This window comes from Plutella xylostella, chromosome 22, assembly GCF_932276165.1.
Source record: "Plutella xylostella chromosome 22, ilPluXylo3.1, whole genome shotgun sequence".
NCBI classification, from domain to species: Eukaryota; Metazoa; Arthropoda; class Insecta; order Lepidoptera; family Plutellidae; genus Plutella; species Plutella xylostella.
Window position 1 is genome coordinate 8,098,105 of NC_064002.1, and position 23,114 is coordinate 8,121,218.

General features: G+C 38.3%; 4 protein-coding genes across 4 annotated transcripts in view; 1 reads left to right on the forward strand and 3 right to left on the reverse strand.

Annotated features, from left to right (window-relative positions):
- Nucleotides 1–2,222: 2,222 nt before the first annotated feature.
- Nucleotides 2,223–3,330, reverse strand: LOC125490294. Its single transcript, XM_048629108.1, has 3 exons — nt 3,255–3,330; nt 2,659–2,881; nt 2,223–2,358 (listed from the first exon to the last, which is right to left on the reverse strand). The coding sequence occupies exons 1-3, from the start codon at nt 3,328–3,330 to the stop codon at nt 2,223–2,225; spliced, it is 435 nt and encodes a 144-aa protein (XP_048485065.1).
- A 2,562-nt stretch (nt 3,331–5,892) lies between these two features.
- LOC125490295 lies at nt 5,893–7,733 on the reverse strand. The gene is made up of 4 exons (XM_048629109.1): nt 7,349–7,733; nt 6,925–7,049; nt 6,456–6,611; nt 5,893–6,053 (listed from the first exon to the last, which is right to left on the reverse strand). The coding sequence occupies exons 1-4, from the start codon at nt 7,357–7,359 to the stop codon at nt 5,893–5,895; spliced, it is 453 nt and encodes a 150-aa protein (XP_048485066.1). The 5' UTR covers nt 7,360–7,733.
- A 2,796-nt stretch (nt 7,734–10,529) lies between these two features.
- LOC105384410 lies at nt 10,530–13,927 on the reverse strand. The gene is made up of 5 exons (XM_048629111.1): nt 13,390–13,927; nt 12,814–13,036; nt 12,388–12,512; nt 11,916–12,071; nt 10,530–10,690 (listed from the first exon to the last, which is right to left on the reverse strand). The coding sequence occupies exons 1-5, from the start codon at nt 13,463–13,465 to the stop codon at nt 10,530–10,532; spliced, it is 741 nt and encodes a 246-aa protein (XP_048485068.1). The 5' UTR covers nt 13,466–13,927.
- A 7,438-nt stretch (nt 13,928–21,365) lies between these two features.
- LOC105384412 (mucin-5AC) overlaps nt 21,366–23,114 on the forward strand; it is a 46,935-nt gene continuing 45,186 nt past the window's right edge. The window contains exon 1 of the mRNA XM_038122597.2: nt 21,366–21,818. The gene's annotated coding sequence lies outside the window, so the exon portion shown is untranslated. The remainder of the gene's footprint in view (nt 21,819–23,114) is intronic.

A 23,114-nucleotide genomic window follows, 5' to 3' on the forward strand; every position in this document is an offset into this window, starting at 1 on the left:
ATATCATAATGACTGTATTTAGGTCCTAAATTTTGATTAGAATCAGTTAATAGGTGGCGAAAATTGAAATACATACGCTGTTTTTAACCTTTTCCCCACCCTTGGGGATGGAAATTAATGGAATCATCCCTGCGGTAAACCACATTTCATTTAAATTATTTTATTGATGTAGGTATCGGGTTTACCCAATAGGTATATCAATAAAATCATTATGAAACTCGGTCCATGAATCGGGCGAAAGATAGGCGGAGTGGCAGACGTTAGTGGAGACCCTCTGCACCTCTGGGGTATCGTAAGACTGCAACAACGCACGCCACGCCAGCCCACTACGCCTTGCTCTTTTTGAGTTTTGACCCATTGTAGATTGTTCATGTAGTAAAATTGTATAAATATTTCAAATATTTAATGTTTTAATGGTTTAAAAAAAGTATGACAGTGTTCATAGAATTTTATTGTTTGAAATTATTTTAACAAATACATAAGTATATTTACAACAATTTAATGCAAAAAAAATTATAAGAGTTGGATATCTATTTTATTGGGATTGGGAATATGCCTAAAAATATGAACTTTCTTACTATGAAATGAAGTAAAATACTAAAATGATGTGTGGAACAGATGCTATTTTGGTGATTATAGAGTTTGGTGTCATAATAAAAGTTGCTGCTCAGTATCTACATGGACTTCAATTCTATATGCTAGACATAGGTAAAGTTCTAATGATTGGTACACCTACGATATTGAAATAAAATAATTTAGGTATATTTAAACAAAGTTTTATTCAATCGAAAATTGAAATTTATCACTGTATTCTTATTATTACATCACTGTTATCAGTTCACTAAACACTAGGTGCACGTTTATTGATTACGCGCTACTGGCGACATTATCAGGGGTCGTTTTACATTCGTCACACTGTAAATTAGTCACAGGTTTGTAAGGACTGTTCAGGCGTGAAAAGTCGTATCTTATTCTTCTACCCTGGCTACGCCAGACCTCACTCCAATGTAAAAAGTACCCTTGTCTGTACATTGTGATAATTTCACAACATCTAGGCACTTCTGGCCCTGTAGCACAGGGCGCTAATAAAACGTGACAAAAGTTCTCCGTCGCGTTCACTCTTGAAGCTACGCGATCTGAGTGAAAGCAATGCAAAACTTTTGTCACGTCTTAAATGCGCCCCGTACTAGCCCTTCTGGGAAGACTACTGCGCAGGAGCACTGACAAGCATCTCTCTTGGCACTCGGCTCAGCAGGCGGCGGACGTTGCTCATGATGCTGTCCACTCCGAACTGCACGACCGGGTCCCCGAACTCCTCGGCGATCATACGCCAGTTCGAGTTCATGAACTGCACCACTCGAGCACCTGAGGAAAGAAATATGTACGTGATGAAATATGGACGAACTGAGACGTAAAGAGAAGGCCAAGTAAATTGGCAGTGATGATGATGATGAACACGTAACTAAGCCTATCGGCTTCCTGAACCAACGACCTAAGACTAGTATCTGGCTGGATGAGGAAGGATGAGGTTGGCCATGCTCCTTCAGAGAGGTCTCTGGCTAACATTGAAGGGTAACGTACGATACAATAACGGAACCTAATGATGATGATGTTATGATGAAAGGCACCATCAATAAAGTGCAATTTACGAAATAATACTTTCAAGAGCAATGACAAAGTTCCAGTGACATATGGAACGTCAATGGCAGATGGAACTCTGTCATTGCTCGACAATGTATAATGTGAACTCACTGATCTCGGGGCTGTTCCGGATGAGGTTGGTCATGTGGTAGGTCACCGCGCCGCTGTACTGGTGCCGGCTCTTGTAGCTCTTCAGCTGCAGGTACTCCCGCCCGCCCCGCGCCGCCGCCGCGCTCAGCTTCATACTCACTGAGATGTCCAGGCTTTCTGCAACGAAACATCTTATTGTAAAACGACATTATTGGTATGTTGAGTCCTTTGATTATACATCAAATATAGCAATCTATGAAAGTTGCTTCATCAATCATCAACCAATAATTTTATCCCTATTCAGTCAGACATATAGGGCTCGCAGTATTCTCGTCTATTCGGATCGATCTGTCGGCCGTTACACTGTTTGTCTCCGTCTGGCCAGTTTAGTCTCTTTTTCTGCTGACTTATTAGACTTTTTGGACCACCCTCGAGACAAAATTTGACTCAACTGATGAAAATGATGCTGTAACTATATAAAATACATAGTTTCAAAACTTACTGCACTTGATGACGGCGTCGCCTTCTCCGTCGATGGGGAAGATGAGGAGGCGGCCGGACGACTGGTACTTGCCGGTCACCACCACGTTGCAGCGCACCTTCACCTCCACGTTGTTGTTGCGCATACTGAAACAGAAGACAAAGCAGGTTAGATAACACTATTCTAACTTATGGGGTTAAAGAGTTCTCGAAGTAGTGGGAGATGAACTGCGGTCAACCGATGGACCGATAACTTAGACAGGGTAGTGGCTGGAGTAGGAAGGCCGAAGACAGAGTGTTGTGACGCATCTTGCAAGGGGTATATGTCCAGCACTAGGCTATTACTCAATACAAATGACCGTGTTGACGCAAATCTTGATAAAGTAACATATTTTTCTGTAGAAAGATACCTAGAAGGATATAAATTACATCGGTCGCTTAACTTACTCGGCACTCATGACTTTGCACTTCCCGAAGCCCGTGGTGACGCCGTGCAGGATGGTGACGTTGATGCCTCCGGGCAGCGTCAGCGCCAGCCGGTCCACCTTGAAGGGGTCCAGGGGGTCGATGCCGAGGTCGGGCATCCCGCGCACGAAGCCCGGGATGGCGGCTTGGAGCGCGCGCTTCAAGCACGCTGGGGTCGCCACAGGGCACGGGTGGATGAAATCCGCTGGGAATTAGGATATGGATATTGTAATTATAATGTATGGAAAAATCTCACAAACGGTTATCAAACTAGGCAGATCTTGAAATGTGGGTGTAAATCAGATAGTCCATAGAGCTATATAAATACACAGGTAGATATAATCCACACACGAATGTTTGCCTTGCACGTGATTTGTACCAGCGGCAGCGGTAAGTTTGCACATAAGTTATTGGATAAAACGCATCAGTTGCAAAACAACCTTAGGGTTTTTAACTGTATTAGACATGATTTTCTAAATTGGACAGAAAAACACAATTTTAGATCAATTTTTTTTTAAAGTAGGAGAAGTTGGTCATAATAATATTATGTTATAAAAAGTAGTAGAAATTATACTTACGTGCTTTAATATCGCCACCGGTGGTTGAAACTACGAAAAAGACAGTAAACACAACTAAAACACTGATTGACTGCATCGTGAAATCTTAGAGAATAATTAGGATAATAATTTAGTTTGCAAGAGGAGAGAAATGAAAGCTGTTGTAACTGTAAGGTATCACAGGGAACTGTAACAAAATAATTTTATTCAACCCTTTTATATGATAAATTCACACAGCAGGTAAAAATGGATAATGAGATGAATAGCAATAATCATTAACAAATTAGTCATTAATAATTAACTACATAGGAATTATATTCGTAGTAGTGGGTACTCAGGTAACTTACACCATAATTACGCTATAATTACGTACCCTACTGTTAATGATTGTGATTAGTGTTTGAAGATAACATCGTATTGAACATAACTCATAACGACAATCTGCATATTGAACAAAGTTCGCAATTGGTACAATAATTTTGGACTTCATGCTGCGTTATAATATTGTAAAAAAAGCATTATTCCACGTATATCAAAATACCGTGGTCCAAATGTCACAAGTTCTGCACTGTTCTGTTCTGTATATAATAATATATTAGGTATATTGATTACTTGCTGTTGCCACGAGTTTCACTTCGCCTTAAAAAGCTTTCCTGTGGGAATTCCGAGATAAAATGTAGGTTTAGCAGTTTTGACGTGAAGAAGTAACAAACATAGACACACACACACACATACTCACAAACTGTCGCTATTATAATATAATATTATTAGTAGGATGCTACAATATTATGCTTGTAGCAGCTTCTAGTTAACTCAGATGTTACACAGAAGGTGTGTCTTAAAAATACAAAAATCAATTTAATTGAAAACACACGATATGTTCCTTGTCCTTTGTTCCACTGGAGTTGATAACATTTATTTCAGAATCCTGAAAGAAAATCCAGGTGGTCACTCCGTTTCAACGAATCATAACTCTAATGCATCGCTATACAGCCATAATTATCTGATCCTATATTGAAACTTTAAATTGCTAGAGTTATGTATTATCTACTAGAGGTACGAACCTATCCTAAATCTAACTGAGTTCAATAATACTACACCAATTAAGCTCAGTCATTTAAAAAGCTAAAACATTTTTGTAAAAAAAATATTCATTACTTTTAATTCATAAAAGGTTTTTAATTTATAACACATAACAAAAATAAAGAGATGACTAGGTATTGGTGCGGCAAAATCGAAACGCCAGTGTATTTTTAGTACTGTCACATATAATTGGTATCAAAATTTATTTATTTTTTTACTTTTTAGTGATTTGTCAGTTTTTTTTTTTTTTATTATTATATTATTTTACTGTAAGTATTTAGTGTATTTGTAAAATTATTGACACTTAAATGTCACGCTGCAAATTATATCAATAACTCCCATTGACATATATATTACTAGCGTAAGGACAGGGCCTCCCACTCAAAAAAATGGCACCCGCTCGTTGGCGTTTAATTTTAGTAGTTGGATTTGTCTTAAATTATTGATATGGCGCCTGCAAATAATAAAACAATGTCCGGGATGGTAAATTATTAACGCACGTACAAGGTTACGTCGTCAAGATAGTTGCTAGGCACCAACTAGGTACTGACATAGTTCAAACAAATTATGACAGATGACAGTTATTTTGCTTGTATGAAGAAGGTTTGAGTAAAATGTTCTGAAGGGCCTATCCTTCCTTTTGAAATCATTGATAACTCCTATTATAGTCAATAGGAATCCTTCAGGCCTAAGCACGAGGTAGTTGCCATTGAGGATTTCCCTGGAAGGTCTAACGTGTCCATTATCAGATCAGCTCCAAGTCACCATTATATTATTGTTTTGTTGTAAGAACTATATTTACGTGTATATAAAATGGAAATGAATATAAGCAATAGGTATAAATGAACTTGTTTCATATTTTTCACATTGTAACTCTCTTATGAATTAAATAAAGAACTAGATAGATAGATATATTCTTTATTTGTACACCATAACAGATTTTATAAAGCTTATATTATACAAACACATAGGTACAAAAAAGGAGGTCTTATCACTAAAAGCGACTTTTTTCAAGACAACCTTTAGGTGGAAGAATATTTATGTTCTAATAGGGTCAAGTGTACTAAAGAATTTACGAATAATATAATATAAGAACTATTATTATTATTTATCTTTTTAAGAAAGTTGTTTATACTCTCGTATTAGAGAATATCTATATGTCTATGGTTTCCTTCAACATCATACTACAGCTCGTGTTCAGCCAATTTTTTTGCTATCATATAATTAGGATTTGTAAAAATGGGCCCAATATGTACAATTGAACAGCATCACTTATACAGCCTGTGGCGTATCATTAAACTAAAATACAGCTTCTATACAGCCATTCGTGCTGCTTGAGAAATAAGGTTGTAACGGTTGGTATAAATAAAATAATTAACTTTTGCTTAACATAGAGTTTTATTGTATCAAAAATATAAAATTATCACAATATTAATATTATTATTATTATATCACTGTTATCAGTTCACTTAACACTAAGCGTTGACTAACCACTGGCGACGTAATAGCCCTCTTGTCTGTGGGTACTTTATGACAAATTTACAACATCCAGGCACTTCTAGTCTGACTAGGAACATTACTGCTCAGGTACATTAACAAACACATCCCGTGGCACTCGGCTCAGCAGGCGGCGGACGTTGCTCATGATGCTGTCCACTCCAAACTGCACGACCGGGTCTCCGAACTCCTCGGCGATCATACGCCAGTTCGAGTTCATGAACTGCACCACTCGAGCACCTGAGGAAAGAGGTGTTTACGTAATGACAATATGGACGAAATGAGACTTAAACAGAAGGATAAGTAAATTGGCATGTGATGATACACACAAAATTATGATTAACAATTAAGCCTTTCGGCTTTCTGGACCGCGACCTTAGGCAAATAGCTGGGTGGATGAGCAAGGCTGAGGACAGTGTGTTGTGATGCTCCTTAAGAGAGGCCTCTGGCTAGCATTGAAGGATTACGAGCTAATGATGATGATGCAATGATGAAAGGCACCAGTCAATAAAGTGCAATTGACGAAATAAAACTCAAGTATAGTGATTTATACTTTCATGAGCAATTAAAAGTTCCAGTGCTGGAGCTTCAATGGCAGATGGAACTATTTCGTTGCTCAAGAGTGTATTATGGTGAACTTACTGATCTCGGGGCTGTTCCGGATGAGGTTGGTCATGTGGTAGGTCACCGCGCCGCCGTACTGATGCCGGCTCTTGTAGCTCTTCAGCTGCAGGTACTCCCGCCCGCCCCGCGCCACCGCCGCGCCCAGCTTCATACTCACTGAGATGTCCAGGTTTTCTGCACAGAAGTAAACGTATTGTAAAACTAATGTTGTCAAGGTAAGTTGGGAGGTTTAAAATTATATTTGCCTCAAGTTGCCTCATCACACATCAACCAATACTTTTATCCCTATTCAGTCAGACACAGAAGGCTCGTAGTATTCTCCTCTATTCTGATCGATCTGTCGGCCGTTACACGTCTGGCCAGTTTAGTTCTAGTGCTGTGGCCTCTTTTTCTGCTGAGAAATCATTCCTTTTGGAACACCTTCGAGATACAGATGCAAATGTCACTATATAAATTATATATAAGTAAAATAGTTTTAAATACTTACTGCACTTGATGATGGCGTCGCCTTCTCCGTCGATGGGGAAGATGAGGAGGCGGCCGGACGACTGGTACTTGCCGGTCACCACCACGTTGCAGCGCACCTTCACCTCCATGTTGTTGTTGCGCATACTGAAACAGAAGACAAGCAGGTTAGATAACACTATTCTAACTTATGGGGTTAAAGAGTTCTCGAAGTAGTGGGAGATGAACTTCGGTCAACCGATGGACCGATAACTTAGACAGGGTAGTGGCTGGAGTAGGAAGGCCGAAGACAGAGTGTTGTGACGCATCTTGCAAGGGGTTTATGTCCAGCACTAGGCTATTACTCAATACAAATGACCGTGTTGACGCAAATCTTGATTAAGTAACATATTTTTCTGTAGAAAGATACCTAGAAGAAGATAAATTACATCGGTCGCTTAACTTACTCGGCACTCATAACTTTGCATTTCCCGAAGCCCGTGGTGACGCCGTGCAGGATGGTGACGTTGATGCCTCCGGGCAGCGTCAGCGCCAGCCGGTCTACCTTGAAGGGGTCCAGGGGGTCGATGCCGAGGTCGGGCACCCCGCGCACGAAGCCCGGGATGGCGGCTTGGAGAGCGCGCTTCAGGCACGCTGGGGTCCCCACAGGGCACGGGTGGATGAAATCCGCTGGGAATTAAATATGAATATAGTAATTATAATGTTTGGAAACATCTCACAAACGGCCATCAAACTAGGCAGACCTGAAATGTGAGTATAAGATAGTCGATAGAGCTATATAAATACACAGTTAGATATAATCAACACACGAATGTTTGCCTTGCACGTGATTTGAACCAGCAAAATGCATCGGTTACAAAACAACCTTACGTTAGTTTTTGTCTGTATACCTAAGATATGATTTTCTTTTATCCAAGGGAAAAATTTGGACACAAAAACTCAATTTTAGATTAAAATAGTCTTAAAAAAGTAGGAGAAGTTATTTATACTTACGTGCTTTAATATCGGCACCGGTGGTTGAAACTACGAAAAAGACAGTAAACACAACTAAAACAATGATTGACTGCATCGTGAAATCTTAGAGAATAATTAGGATAATATTTTAGTTATTTTAGAGGCGAGAAATGCAAGCTGTTATCACTGTAAGGTATCACAGGGAACTGTAACAAAATAATTTTAGTCAACCCTTTTATATGATAAATTCATACAGGTAAAAAAGGATAATGAGGTGAAAAGTAATAATCATTAACAAATTACTCATTAATAATTAACTAGGTATACTATTCGTAGTAGTGGGTACTCAGGTAACTTATATCCTAATTACTTTGTAATAACGTACCCTGCTGTTAATTTGTGTTTGAAGATAACATTGTATTGAACATAAATCATAACGACAATCAATACTTATATAATAATTTGGACTTCATGCCGCGTTGCATCAAAAATAATGATTCCCAAAATTTGTTGGACCAAATTCACATCATGCTCTGTACTTATTTATTGATTATGCTACAATAATTATGCTTCTAGTTACTTCCTCTGGTTAACTTAGATAATACACAGAAGGAGGTGTGTCCCCAAAATTCAAAAATCAATAGCATTGAACACACGATATTTTCCTCGTCCTTTGTTCCACTGCAGTTGATAACAATACGCTTTATTTCTGAATCCTGAAAGGAAATCCAGATAGGTAGTAACTCCGTTTTTACGAATTAATACATAAAGTACCTCTAATGCATCGCAATACAGCCATAATTCGCACAACCTTGTTGAAACTTTGAATTCCTAGAGATATGTATTATCTACTAGAGGTAATACGAAACTATCCTAAATCTAACTGGGTTCACTAATTTAAAATAGGAAATTATTAAGCTCATCATGATATTCATGATCATCATCAGCACCCTATAATTGCAGTCCACTGCTGAACGTAGGCCTCTCCCAAAGCACGCCACTAAATGCGATCTATCTATAGATTTCCACATCCAATTATAACCTTCGCAAGTCGTCAAACCATCTAGCCGGAGGGCGTCCTACACTACGTCTGCCTAGTCGCGGTCTCCACTCATTTAAAATACTAGTCAGTGAAAAACATTTTTTATGAAAGGTTTGATGTTGGTGGGGCGATACACTAATCCGAGGCATAATTGTATTAAAAAAGAATAGTACCTACCTGCCAAGTTATTTTGCAACTGTCACAGAATTTGTCTCATTTAATTATTGCTTACTTTTTTGTGATTTTTTGAAAGTTTTCAATAATTATATAATTTTACAGTTTTAAGTTTATTTACAATAATTTGCAATCAACTAATCTGCAAATAATATATTATTATCAATAAATGCTAGCATGCGAATCATTCAAACACGAGGTACTTTACTTAGTTGTTATATACCTACCGTTGAGGAGTTCCTCTTGACTGCCTTCCCTTTCCATCGCCAGATCAGCTCCAGGTCACCATCATATCATAATGACTGTATTTAGGTCCTAAATTTTGATTAGAATCAGTTAATAGGTGGCGAAAATTGAAATACATACGCTGTTTTTATATAACCTTTTCCCCACCCTTGGGGATGGAAATTAATGGAATCATCCCTGCGGTAAACCACATTTCATTTTAATTAATTTATTGATGTATCGGGTTTACCCAATAGGTATATCAATAAAATAATTATGAAACTCGGTCCATAAATCGGGCGAAAGATGTGAAGAGTGGCAGACGTTAGTGGAGACCCTCTGCACCTCTGGGGTATCGTAAGAATGCAACAACGCCACGCCAGCCCACTACGCCTTGCTCTTTTTGAGTTTTGACCCATTGTAGATTGTTCATGTAGTAAAATTGTATAAATATTTCAAATATAGGTTTAAAAAAAGTATGACAGTGTTCATAGAATTTTATTGTAATGAAATTATTTTGATAAATACATAACTATATTTACAACAATTTAATGCAAAAAAAATTATAAGAGTTGGATATCCATTTTATTGGGATTGGGAATATGCCTAAAAATATGAACTTTCTTACTATGAAATGAAGTAAAATACTAAAATGATGTGTGGAACAGATGCTATTTTGGTGATTATAGAGTTTGGTGTCATAATAAAAGTTGCTGCTCAGTATCTACATGGACTTCAATTCTATATGCTAGACATAGGTAAAGTTCTAATGATTGGTACACCTACGATATTGAAATAAAATAATTTAGGTATATTTAAACAAAGTTTTATTCATTCGAAAATTGAAATTTATCACTGTATTCTTATTATTACATCACTGTTATCAGTTCACTAAACACTAGGTGCACGTTTATTGATAACGCGCTACTGGCGACATTATCAGGGGTCGTTTTACATTCGTCACACTGTAAATTAGTCAAAGGTTTGTAAATTAGTCACAGCTTCAGCCCTGGCTACGCCAGACCTCACTCCAATGTAAAAAGTAACCTTGTCTGTACATTGTGACAATTTCACAACATCTAGGCACTTCTGGCCCTGTAGCACAGGGCGCTAATAAAACGTGAGAAAAGTTCTCCGTCGCGATCACTCTTGAGGCTACGCGATCTGAGTGAAAGCAATGCAAAACTTTGGTCACGTCTTAAATGCGCCCCGTACTAGCCCTTCTGGGAAGACTATTGCGCAGGAGCACTGACAACCATTTCTCTTGGCACTCGGCTCAGCAGGCGGCGGACGTTGCTCATGATGCTGTCCACTCCGAACTGCACGACCGGGTCTCCGAACTCCTCGGCGATCATACGCCAGTTCGAGTTCATGAACTGCACCACTCGAGCACCTGAGAAAAGAGGTATTTACGTAATGAAAATATGGACAAACTGAGACGTAAACAGAAGGATAAGTAAATTGGCAGTGATGATACACATGATTATGATGAACTAGTCTTTTGGCTTGCTGGACCGATGACCTTAGACAAATAGCTGAGTGGATGAGTAAGGCTGAGCAAGTTTGTGGTGCTCCTTCAGAGAGGCCTCTGGCTAACATTGAAGGATTACGGGCTAATGATGATGATGTAATGATGAAAGGCACCAGTCAAGAAAGTGCAATTGACGACATAAACTCAATGCAATGAAATGTTCCAGTGACATATGGAACGTCAATGGCACATGAGACATCCTTGACAGCTTGATAGTGTATTACCCCATCCACACGCTTGGCGAAAAATGGCAAACAGCAAACAGCAAACACGGACGTGTGGATGGGTGTTTGTCGTTGTTTGCCTGTTTGTGTTTGTGTTCGCCAGTGTTCGGCATCGGTGTCGGTTTTTCTTGCCAGATCAAAGGATGTTCGGCAAACAGTTTGCTACGTATCCACACGTCTGGCAGCGATCAGTATGCCCGCTGAGCTTTGAGGAGGCGGACGTATTTACTTGCTACACTTTTTCGTTGGCGCGCAAATCTTAAAAAATGTCTGATTGGTCAGCACCTACGATTGTGAAATTTTTGGAGGCTTATCAAAATGAACCATGTTTCTGGAATTCCAAAGATGCCGATCACAAAAATCGGCAAAAGGTTAATGATGCATCATGGACTCGCCACTGAGGAAAAGAAATACTACGTTACGACTCGCCTCAGCATTATAATAAATAGCTGTTGCTGCGAGCTTTGCTTCGCCTTAAAAAGTTTTACCATGGGAATTCCGGGATAAAAAGTAGCCTATCCATATCTATACCAAAATTCATTCAAATCCGTTCAGTAGTTTTGGCGTGAAAGAGTAACAGACAGGCAGACACAGTTACTTTCGCATTTATAATATTAGTTAAGATTAGGATAAAAGTGTCAAGGTTTTTTTTCCTTTTAATAAAAATATGTCAACCCGAAAGTAATAGCTGCCACAAGCCCGTCCGCCCTGTTTGCCGATTCGGAACGTTATGAACGTTCGCCGAGCATGTGGATGGCTGTTTGTGTTCGGTGATTGTGGTTGGTGTTTGGGACTTTGTTTGCTGTTTGCGGTGTTTGTGACAAACAGCAAGCGTGTGGATGGGGCTTATTATGTGAACTCACTGATGTCGGGGCTGTTCCGGATGAGGTTGGTCATGTGGTAGGTCACCGCGCCGCTGTACTGGTGCCGACTCTTGTAGCTCTTCAGCTGCAGGTACTCCCGCCCGCCCCGCGCCGCCGCCGCGCCCAGCTTCATACTCACTGAGATGTCCAAGTTTTCTGCACAGAAACATACTTATTGTAAAACTACATAATTGGTATGTTGATTGAGTCCATTGATTATACAACAAATATAGCAATCTATGAAAGTTGCTTCATCCATCAACCAATACTTTTATCACTATTCAGTCAGACACATGGGGCTCGCAGTATTCTCGTCTATTCGGATCGATCTGTCGGCCGTTACACGTCTGGCCAGTTTAGTCTCTTTTTCTGATGACTTATTAGACTTTTTGGACCACCCTCGAGACAAAATTTGACTCAACTGATGAAAATGATGCTGTAACTCTATGAAATACATAGTTTCAAAACATACTGCACTTGATGACGGCGTCGCCTTCTCCGTCGATGGGGAAGATGAGGAGGCGGCCGGACGACTGGTACTTGCCGGTCACCACCACGTTGCAGCGCACCTTCACCTCCACGTTGTTGTTGCGCATACTAAAACAGAAGACACACATGTAAGATAACACTATTCTGACTAATGGGGTAAACGAGTTCTCGTAGGAGCGGGGGATGAACTTCGGTCCACAGGACTGATGATGTTAGTCAGGTAGCCGGTAGTGGCTGAAGTAGGAAGGCCGAAGACAAAGTGTTGTGACTTGCTTTGCAAGGGGCCTATGTCCAGCACTGGGCTATTACTCAATACACATCGCCGTGCTGACGCAAATCGTGATAAATAAATCTTTTTCTGTAGAAACATACCTAGAAGAACACACAATATATCGGTGGCTCAACTTACTCGGCACTAATGACTTTGCATTTCCCGAAGCCCGTGGTGACGCCGTGCAGGATGGTGACGTTGATGCCTCCGGGCAGCGTCAGCGCCAGCCGGTCCACCTTGAAGGGGTCCAGGGGGTCGATGCCGAGGTCGGGCACCCCGCGCACGAAGCCCGGGATGGCGGCTTGGAGCGCGCGCTTCAGGCACGCTGGGGTCGCCACAGGGCACGAGTGGATGAAATCCGCTGGGAATTAGATAGACATATGTAATTATTAATGTATGGAAACTTCTCACAAACGGCCATAAAACTAGGCAGACCTTGAAATGTGTGTATCAGATAGTCGATACAGCTATATAAATACACAGGTAGATATAATCAACACACGAACGTTTGCGTTGTGCGTGATTTGAACCAGCGTCAGCGGTAAGTTCGCAAATAAGTTTGCACCTAAGCTATTGGATAAAATGCATCAGTTACAAAACAACCTTAGGTTAGTTTTTGTCTGTACTTATAAGATATGATTTTCTTATATCAAGGGGAAAAAATTGGACAGAAAAACTCAATTTTAGATCAAAATCTTAGTTATTTATACTTACGTGCTTTAATATCGGCAGCAGTGGTTGAAACTACGAAAAAGACAGTAAACACAACTAAAACACTGATTAACTGCATCGTGAAATCTTAGAGAACAATTAGGATAATATTTTAGTTTGCAAAAGAGAAATGCAAACTGTTATCACCTGGTATAGGTAAGGGATCACAGGGAACTGTAAGAAAATAATTTTAGTCAACCCTTTTATATGATAAATTCATACAGGTAAAAAAGGATAATGAGGTGAAAAGTAATAATCATTAACAAATTAGTTAATCATTAATTATTAACTAGGTATACTATTCGTAGTAGTGGGTACTCAGGTAACTTACACCCTAATTACGATATAATTACGTACCCCACTGTTAATTATTGTGATTTGTGTTTGAAGATAACATCGTATTGAACATAACTCATAACGACAATCTGCATATTGAACAAAATTCGCAATTGGTACAATAATTTTTGACTTCATACTGCGTTATAATATTGTCAACAAAAAGCATTATTTAACTTACAACAAAATTCTCTGGCCCAAATATACATGTTCTGCACTTATTTATTAATTATGCTACATTAATACATGATAAAATATAGTATTAGAAGCAATTAGAAGCGACTTTCTCTGGTTAACTCAGATTATACACAGAAAGTGTATCTTAAAAATACAAAAATCAATAGCATTGAAAACACACGATATTTTCCTTGTCCTTTGTTCCACTGGAGCTGATAACAATACGCTTTATTTCAGAATCCTGAAAGAAAATCCAGGTAGTAACTCCGTTTTTACGAATTATAACGTAGCTCTTATGCATCGCAATATAACTTTGAATTCATAGAATTCAATTGAATTGATATAAGCTCACCCGTCCCGAAGATGCGATAAACCTTCTAACGACAAAAGATTTATATTGTGTCTGAATTCAAGTTATTAAAGCAATAACAAAAACTAAAACATTTATGATAAAAGTTTGCTAAAATATTTAACAAAAAACACAAATTCATTCCCTCCCCTGTTTCGGCCCCAGCCATGGTGACAGGCATACGTCAATCTTATTACAAGTATATTTTTCTGCGGATTCGGAGTATAGCCCCAGATGAGCGATCGTAGTAACTCGTGCAAGAAAAAATGAATGTATGTTACACCAACGTTTGAGACGCTTCTTGGAACTCTTATTATTGCGAGCTTAAGATTGAAATCTCTCCGAAAGAAAGGCACATCAACGTAGCTGAGATTTTACGTGTTGTTATCATGACGTCCCTGTGTTTTCAGAAAAAATATTTATGTATTTATGAGACTTTTTTATATTCACCTGATTTGCGCTAGAAATATAGCGTAAGGCGAGGTAACTTACGTATAATGTTTTTTGTTGCAGTTTTTCAACAAAATATTTTATATGATACTGACTGATATTGTCATGGTTACTAATCCTTCAGTTTCAGTTAACCAGTGTTGTGGGAAACGTGTGTTTCATAATATTTACTTTTTGTCAATGTTATACGTGACAACATTGCTACAGAGCCATTATGAACATATTACACCAGCTTTATCATTAATTCTAGAAAAACCCTCAAATAATAAAAAAAACTCTTCTCCGTTCCTAATTCAATTTTAGATGTTAGTTTTCCCATTTTTCCCTTACGCCTCCGCAAAACTTTGAAGTGCTGGTGGCGCCATCTGCAGATTGTGGTCGACAGCCAGAGTGAAAGGGAGTCTGCTAAGTTCTCGGTGTGGTGTCTGATAAAATGACGAATGTAGACTGGGGCTAATAATTGAACCTGGCTGGTACGGCATCTGAGCAATAGATGGCGCTTTGTTGATCAGAATGTATTTACAAAAAAAAAAACATACAGACGAATTGAGAACATCCTCCTTTTTTCGAAGTCGGTTAAAAAAGAGATTACAACAGCAATACCAGTTACAGTGGTCTTCACATTAGGTAAATTACCTGTATGGTGAGGTAAATAAGATATGAAATAGTCATAGCTATACTCGTAGCGCCTCCAAAATTTAGGTATCACCAGATTTTCCTCCCAGCTTCACTACGTTTAAAAAAAGTTTTCCCGTGAGGATTCCATGTTAAATGTTTGTTATTGTGAACTGGAAAATATTTTTCTATGTTTTAATAGGTATTTGGGACCAAATTTTCAAGCTTTATCATACATTGCGTTTACTTTAGAATCTCTCATTTACGGCTAGTGATTTTTGCACTGACTTAAAATGATAACAGCGCAAAAACATCTAGACACTGGCCTGTTTTAACCGTATGTATGTAGGTCTACAATATTAGTTACGTAATGAAATCTTTCACACAACCATCGATAGGTAAAGTGCGAAACAAATAAAATTCAAAGTGATTGTCATTAAATATAATTGAATTCGAATTTACAAGAGTCTAATTATTAGTGAGCCCTCTGTTAAGTAATTTATGATAATGTACCTATAGTACATCGAAATACACTCACGAGCAATGAAAAGATCCAGTAACTATAGCAACAAATTACTCCTAAACGGAAAAGCCGCCTACAATATTGAAGTACTTACCTACATCGCGTCAGAAAAATTTTTGATCAACGTTTGAAAAATATTGGGTTATTTAGTGTCGACATATTATAATTGAAATTGTTCATTGCTTGTGAGTGTACCAATTAGGAGAAGTCCATAATATTATATTTGAATATTATTACTTAAGTATATTGTTTAATTTTACCGATGAGAATGGTGTCGTACGTCGTATCGGACATAGAGACGTAGCAGTTTGCTAACTCCTCTAGTACTCAGTTAGTACCTAATTTTATGGTCGCTTCTTGAACATGATTGAAACATGTAGGTTCCTTATTACAAAAAATAAAATAGTTGTTTACGATCTAAAAGCCTTAGATGACTTGGTTGATATGTTGTAATGAAGACGAGTCTTCAAATTTCGCAATACTGAATATAAATGGTACACGAATCGCTTTTGGCCATGTTGTGATCTTTAATAAGCTATTAATTATACCCACCGACGTTTGATCTTGAAAAATAGTTCTAACTTTAAAGATTATACGATACGAGATCAAATAACTACGAGTATATTGGTATAAATATACTAACCCTGTACTCATCTATTGGCAACACAAAGATGGTTCTATCTTAAACATGATTAGGTATATTATCTTTAAAAAATAGTGAAGATATAATTAATTAAATAGTTATTGATAGAACGGCATTGATAAGTACCTACTGTGCAACAAACTTATCTGTTCCGGTGAGCAACTAAACTGATCTATATCTCATAACATACTAATGAATTACATATTGATATTGGTAGATTAGATTTTAGTTTAGGTTTATTAGCCGTAGATCACATTTTATTCTGTTTTATTTAATTAGATGGGTTCAGAAGTTCAGACGACCGAATGGCGTAGTGGTTAGTGACTCTGACTACTGAGCCGATGGTCCCGGGTTCGATTCCCGGCTGGGGCAGATATTTGTTTAAACACAGATATTTGTTCTCGGGTCTTGGATGTGCCCGTAAAATGGCAATAGGCCCGCCCCCTATTACATTGGGACTAACATAACACTCTGGCGAAAAGTGGGTGCAGCCATGTACCTCTGCCTACCCCGCAAGGGAGTACATCAGTACAAGGCGTGAGTGCGTGTTTTTTTTTTTTTTTTTAGATGGGTTCATTAAAACCGAAAGAGCGAATTATCACTACTGGCAAAGTTAAAAACTTATAGAATGAAGAAATATTAGACATTTACGCGAGCTGTCACCGGAACAGATAAGTTTGTGGCACTATATTAGCCACCGTTGACGGGTGAATACTGCACATTGGTCTAGTACGGAAGTCATTATTGGCCAATAGAAGCACATTATTTTTCGAGGCTGGGAAAATATAATTTTCCTATTGGTCGATACAAGCGAGCGACACTTCAGGCCATGCATCTTCTTCTTCGCTCATCTCCAGAGAATACCAACCCGGCCTTTTTAAAAACGACCAATTTATTCAGGATTTCTTACATAAAAACTTCAATATCGTGTATTTTTCCTGTACCTCCTGCGTCACTCCTTTGTACTTTTATTTGTTATATTTTTATAATAAAGAATTAAATAATAATAATAATAATAACGTGAAAAAATATATATTTTAGGTGCGTTATAATGTTCATTGCTTTTCCTTTATAATTGTGAATTATTTTACATCCAACCTATCAACAGGCATTTTTTACGTGCAACGTAATTTAATATTTTGTGAAAGCCAGACATTTGAACTATAGTATTTTATTTATTGCCGGAGCGGATATAAACGGAAATGGATGCAGTTTAAGAAACACTTATCTTAATAAAATACGTGTGAATTAAGACATGATGAGCGTGAAATGGTTCTACCTTTTTTGGCCTAAGATTTATTTGCCTAATCTCATATTGCATAGTACCGTTTGGTCGAAGTCTCGTTTCGCCGAAAATCGTATGGCATAAATCTCATTAAGTAAAAAGTTATTTCGCATAATATTGTTTAGCCTAATAATGGTGTGGCCAAATCTTGAATAGCCTAATAATGCTATGGAATCGGTTATACAAAGTAATAATAATCGTTTGGCTTTAACTTTGATGGAGCGTCTCCCTACATAGCGCAAACTGGTGCCTTGTATTATGGCCGCTATGTGGGAAACGCTCCGCTCCGCTTCGCTGCGCTCCGCTTTGCTTTTGACGATAATGTGCACCTAACACGCTCCTCCTCGCTTTGCTCGTCGTCGCACCTATCTTTAGGTTTCGATCCCATGGGGTTTAATGGCGTCTGTAATCATTATAATGGTCATTCACGTTCGATATTTTGATCATTCAATATAGTGATTTTTGGGATGTAGGATAAAAATACCACAATTTGTACATTTACAAAATACTTAATATAGTATTTATTAAGATAATATTAGGAGAAACAAGATTATACCAATACGAACAATTCGAACAAACGATACTTAGGTGTTTCAAGTTTGTGCCAAAAGAGTTTTAGACGAAACGAGTCTTATGCCACATAAGTCTCGGCGAAGTGATGATTCTACCAAAAAAGTTTAGACCTTACGAGTTATGCGAAACGAGTTTAGGGCAATAAAGATTAGGCGAGATGAGGGGAACCCGCGTGAAATACCTATATAATATTATTCCCCGCTACCATCGTTTCATAAGGCTGTCGTTAATAGGTTTAGCTACGTTTCACCTACTTATAATACCTACATAGAAAACCCAATTACTGCACATGTCCACAGATAGGTAAAAAGGATAGACAAACTTACCTTGGTGTAGTCATTGATGACCGACTAACCTGGCGTTACCACATAGATTCAGTCTGCGATAAACTACGATGTGTGATGGGTAAGCTGGGAGTGATAAGGCATAGGATCCCGTTCACAATAAGGATTAACCTGTATAAGTCACTTGTAGAATCTATTATATCGTACGGTCTATCAAGCTACGGCCGAACTTTTAATACCTATCTTGATAGAATATATTCATTACAGCTACGTATTTTAAAAATGCTTATTCCACAAAAAAATTTAGAGACCTACAAAAATGACCAGTATGGCCTTTTCAAATACTGTGGTGTTTTACCAGTCCATCTCAATGTAAAATACACACTACTTAAAGATAACTTCTTTAACGAAGAATTACAACACATAGTATCACATCCTGTCAAAACAAAAAAACAAACAAGGGGTATGCTGAAAATACCTAAAATATCAACCTTCTATGGGAAACGAACTACACAATATATCATTCCTAAACTTATAAATAACATACCATTGGATCTAAAAAAACAAATCACCATTAAAAACTTAAAAACTAAATTAAAACAAATTATTTCACAAAATAAAAATCTATGGGAAAGTCTTCATTAAAATAAAATTCACTCTGTATAACGCACCTATCTCACTAGCATCAAAGAACTATCTTGCCTTGCAAATCTCACCCGTAATGAGTGGTAATTACAGTCCATAAGGACTATTATTGCCACTCGTTAAACATAACTTGTATCATATTTTTTGTTCTCATTATTTACAACTACCTCACAAAATCAATTATTTATATTTACACCTTTGCACATAATAATTGCTAGTATGACCGTTGTAAAATAAATATTACCTAAGATTTATAAATCTGTTGCTAGGTTCTATCTTACCTATGCAATAAAATTAGTAATCAGCTACTGACGTACAGTCGGCTGCTTTAGTAGCTGTGCACTTTTGAACCTTGCCAAACTCACTAACTGCCTATTCATTCATTCAAACATTTACGTTTTGTTTAGTATCTTTTTAACAGGGTGCAGAAGTGTATGGCTGCTGAATCAGCTGACTGTACCTTATGTCGTTATGAATTGATTTGTATACCTATACCTACCTAATAATAAGTTCTTTTTTCTATTAATTGTAATCTAGAGGAATGACTAGTGGTCGTACAAACTGTAACAAGTTTCAGAATCACTAGGTTAAGCGAAAAATATACTGTAAACTTTTTTAATTAATAAATAATAAAAAAAAAAAAAAACTTAAATATAAATATAAAGTATAGTTATTAATATTCTTATGTATTATGAGAAATCTCTGTAAAGATCAGCATCAAAAACTAAAAGTATTCGAAGGATGGAAAAAGGGCAGAGTACCTATTTAAGGATATTTTAAATACTTACTCATAACATGTATAATATTAAACTTATCATAGGTCCGATTTGTATTTACCAGGCGCACAGAAAGTGAAATGGTGGGCACATAAGTTCGAATTCACATTAATAAAGTTTCCTAATCGGCGCGTGATAGCTGGCAATCAGATCAGCTGGCTGAATGCGAGGCCGAGGCACTCACGACCGCACACTATCGACATCTAACGTAATGTAGACCTTAACACCTGGTTATAGAGGCAACAGGTCCCACCCTGTCTCCTGTGTCACTCCATCAGCTGATAGTGAACCTATAGTCGTAGGAATGTCTAAATATTTCGTTGCGACATTTTTCTTGACGCCAGCTTCGGAAGGGCATCTCTTAATTTTGCAGCAGGGATTATTAAGAAGGAGTCCTGGGTGCAGCAGGGATTATTAAGAAGGAGGAGGAGAGGAGAGGAGGGTTTTATCTTATGTGTAGATAACTACTTAGCTGGGAAATCATATCTGTCCATGAACCGACAACCGTAAGGGTAGATGGGATCTTGAATGGAGAGTTGGAGACAGGGGTAGGCCAACGCAGCGTGGGACGCTCGCCAGCCCGCTATCTGTATCGATGTTAAACCATAAGACGGTAGCTGTGGTAGGATTATTTTAATTAAGTACAGAATATATTTTTCACGTGGTGATCATGGGTTTGGTGAGTTATATGTACCATTAGAAAACAGTATTATTTTGTTAAGCTACAAAGAACGAACCAGATTTGGCTTAGCGCCAATAACCCATTTGTATACACCTAGATTCATTTATTAAATTGCAATAGCATTAGAATATATAAATGTTTCTACTACAAAGTACCATCTAGCCTTGGTCAGTGAGGTGAAATACGGGAAGTATGAAATCCATTGAACTAAGTTAACCTTCCATTCCTCAGCATTACTAACACTCGGAAAAGTTACATTTCTCACTCTCAGTAGGGAAGAAAAATAAAAGCAAGGAGAAATACCAAGATTATATAAAATATATAAGGTGTAAGTATATGACTGTATAAGTCAGTGTATGTTACTTCTGCTGCCATTTACAATTTGGTTACGGATTACTTGAATATCGTATAGATAATCTAATTTGGAATGGGTGAACTTTATAACGCGTAAAGGGTTCAGTCATGCTGAAGAAATTTCTTAGATCACCAACATTTAAGGATCAGTTTGAACTTGCGTCACTGAATTCCTCAGTATAATAACAGGCCAGCGCGACGAAGAAATCACCTTTTTCCGTTCCTTGCGCATGCGCAGCGCGAGGAAATATGGCAATACTCACCTAAAATATCAATGAACCATATCCAGTACTTTGCATAGCAATAATTTGACTATATCTTGCACAAATGTTCCGTGGCGAAGTGTGCTGGATTTTTCGTGTTCGCATGTCGTGGACGAAGACAGAGACTAGCGGTTTTCTCTTTCGCGGCCGGCGGAGCACGAGGCCTCGCCAGCAGCGACTCCGCAAGTAAAAGTAACTCAACAATACCTTGACGGCGCCTGCGATTTGCGTTCGTCAGTTTTGCGAACCGCCGCCGCGCGGACCCACGTACGCTCGCCTCCGAACTCTGCTCAGACTACGTCAGTGCTGTCCGAACTTCGCAAGTGGTGTTTAGAACTTATCTGATAACAGTTGAAACTTGTAACGACAGTGTGTGCCTTGATTGCGTTGTTCAGTTTAAGCTACGAGGAGTTTCCCTAAATTTTCTAGTAGCTCTACAAACACTTGCCGGCAATTGGATGTTACGCTCACTTGGACGTAAGTAAAACTACAACATTTTAATTATACATATTATTGCGTGCTCGTTACATACAACAGTGGATAAAGTAGCGCAGTTCTGTATTACCAATTATTACATGGTCACTGCGCACAATTTTTATGGGTTATTAATGAGATGATGAAAGCTGTAAGTGAGCAGGGACCAGGCTGGTGGTCACCCGGCCACTCGGTGAGCGAGTGATTTAACTTGCAATTGGATTATAGAACTGGTTTCAAAGCTATTGTGGACACGTGTTTCCAAGTCAACTTACTTGTTATCAGGTATAAGTTTGTACACATAACTATAGCCAAATCAAACAAGTCGTAAGTAGCTAGGTATCTATCTGTAGATAAAGTTGAAGACGCTAAGCGAATGTTGCAACTTGTAATGCGCGGGATTCTCGCAAGCTTCCTTGGAACTTGTAAATACGCGGCTAGTCAGGTGCATCCGCGGAGACGCCACACAACATCGCGCTAGACCGTGTTACTCAACTTCAGCCTTTATGCAATTGTAATAAGATCACAAGTGACTGCTCGGTAATCGTATAGTACAGTGAACTACAGTGACACTCTCCTGGGGTTTCGTCCACTATCGGATGTGTTCTTGAAAGTCCACTTATGGCTACTTTTAATTTTACTCACGGTTACGTATACGAGACATTTTGCTTTCCCTTATCTGATTTGCAATGCATGGGACAAACATCGGAATAGTTTAGTTTAATGCGAGCGGCGTATTCTGCAGGTACCTTTTTTAATGTCCATTAATCAATCGTTTTTAAACGCTACCAGTTTTCAAATCGAGTTGTAAATGTCACGACTGTGATTGGAGAATGCAGTAACTTTGACCGATCCGAATGTTTGACCGTCAAGTCACGTATTGAAAACTTGATTTTATACCCAATACCTAACATTCCACAGAATTTACATTATACTTGGTATTGGCTTATTTTTTATTTTACCTTTACATAGAGCTTTAGTCCGATGCTCCACATTTTAAATGTTTCATAGCATTTGTTAGCATAACTAACTACCTATTTCCCTTGCTATGCATACAAGTTTATAACACCACTCATTCATTAACACTAATAATATTATACACATACCGTATCTGTACAACAAATAAGGTGGTTTAAATGATTATAACAGTAAGTCATGAACATAAGGTAGCGCGATCGATCAGGCTGGACCTTGGGCGTGGCGCAACGACTGCGCGCACGCACCCGCCGCTCTATTGGGTCAACTTTCATTGTGGACTCAGGTGGCTGAAACAATTGAAACTCCGAAAATTTCACGAGT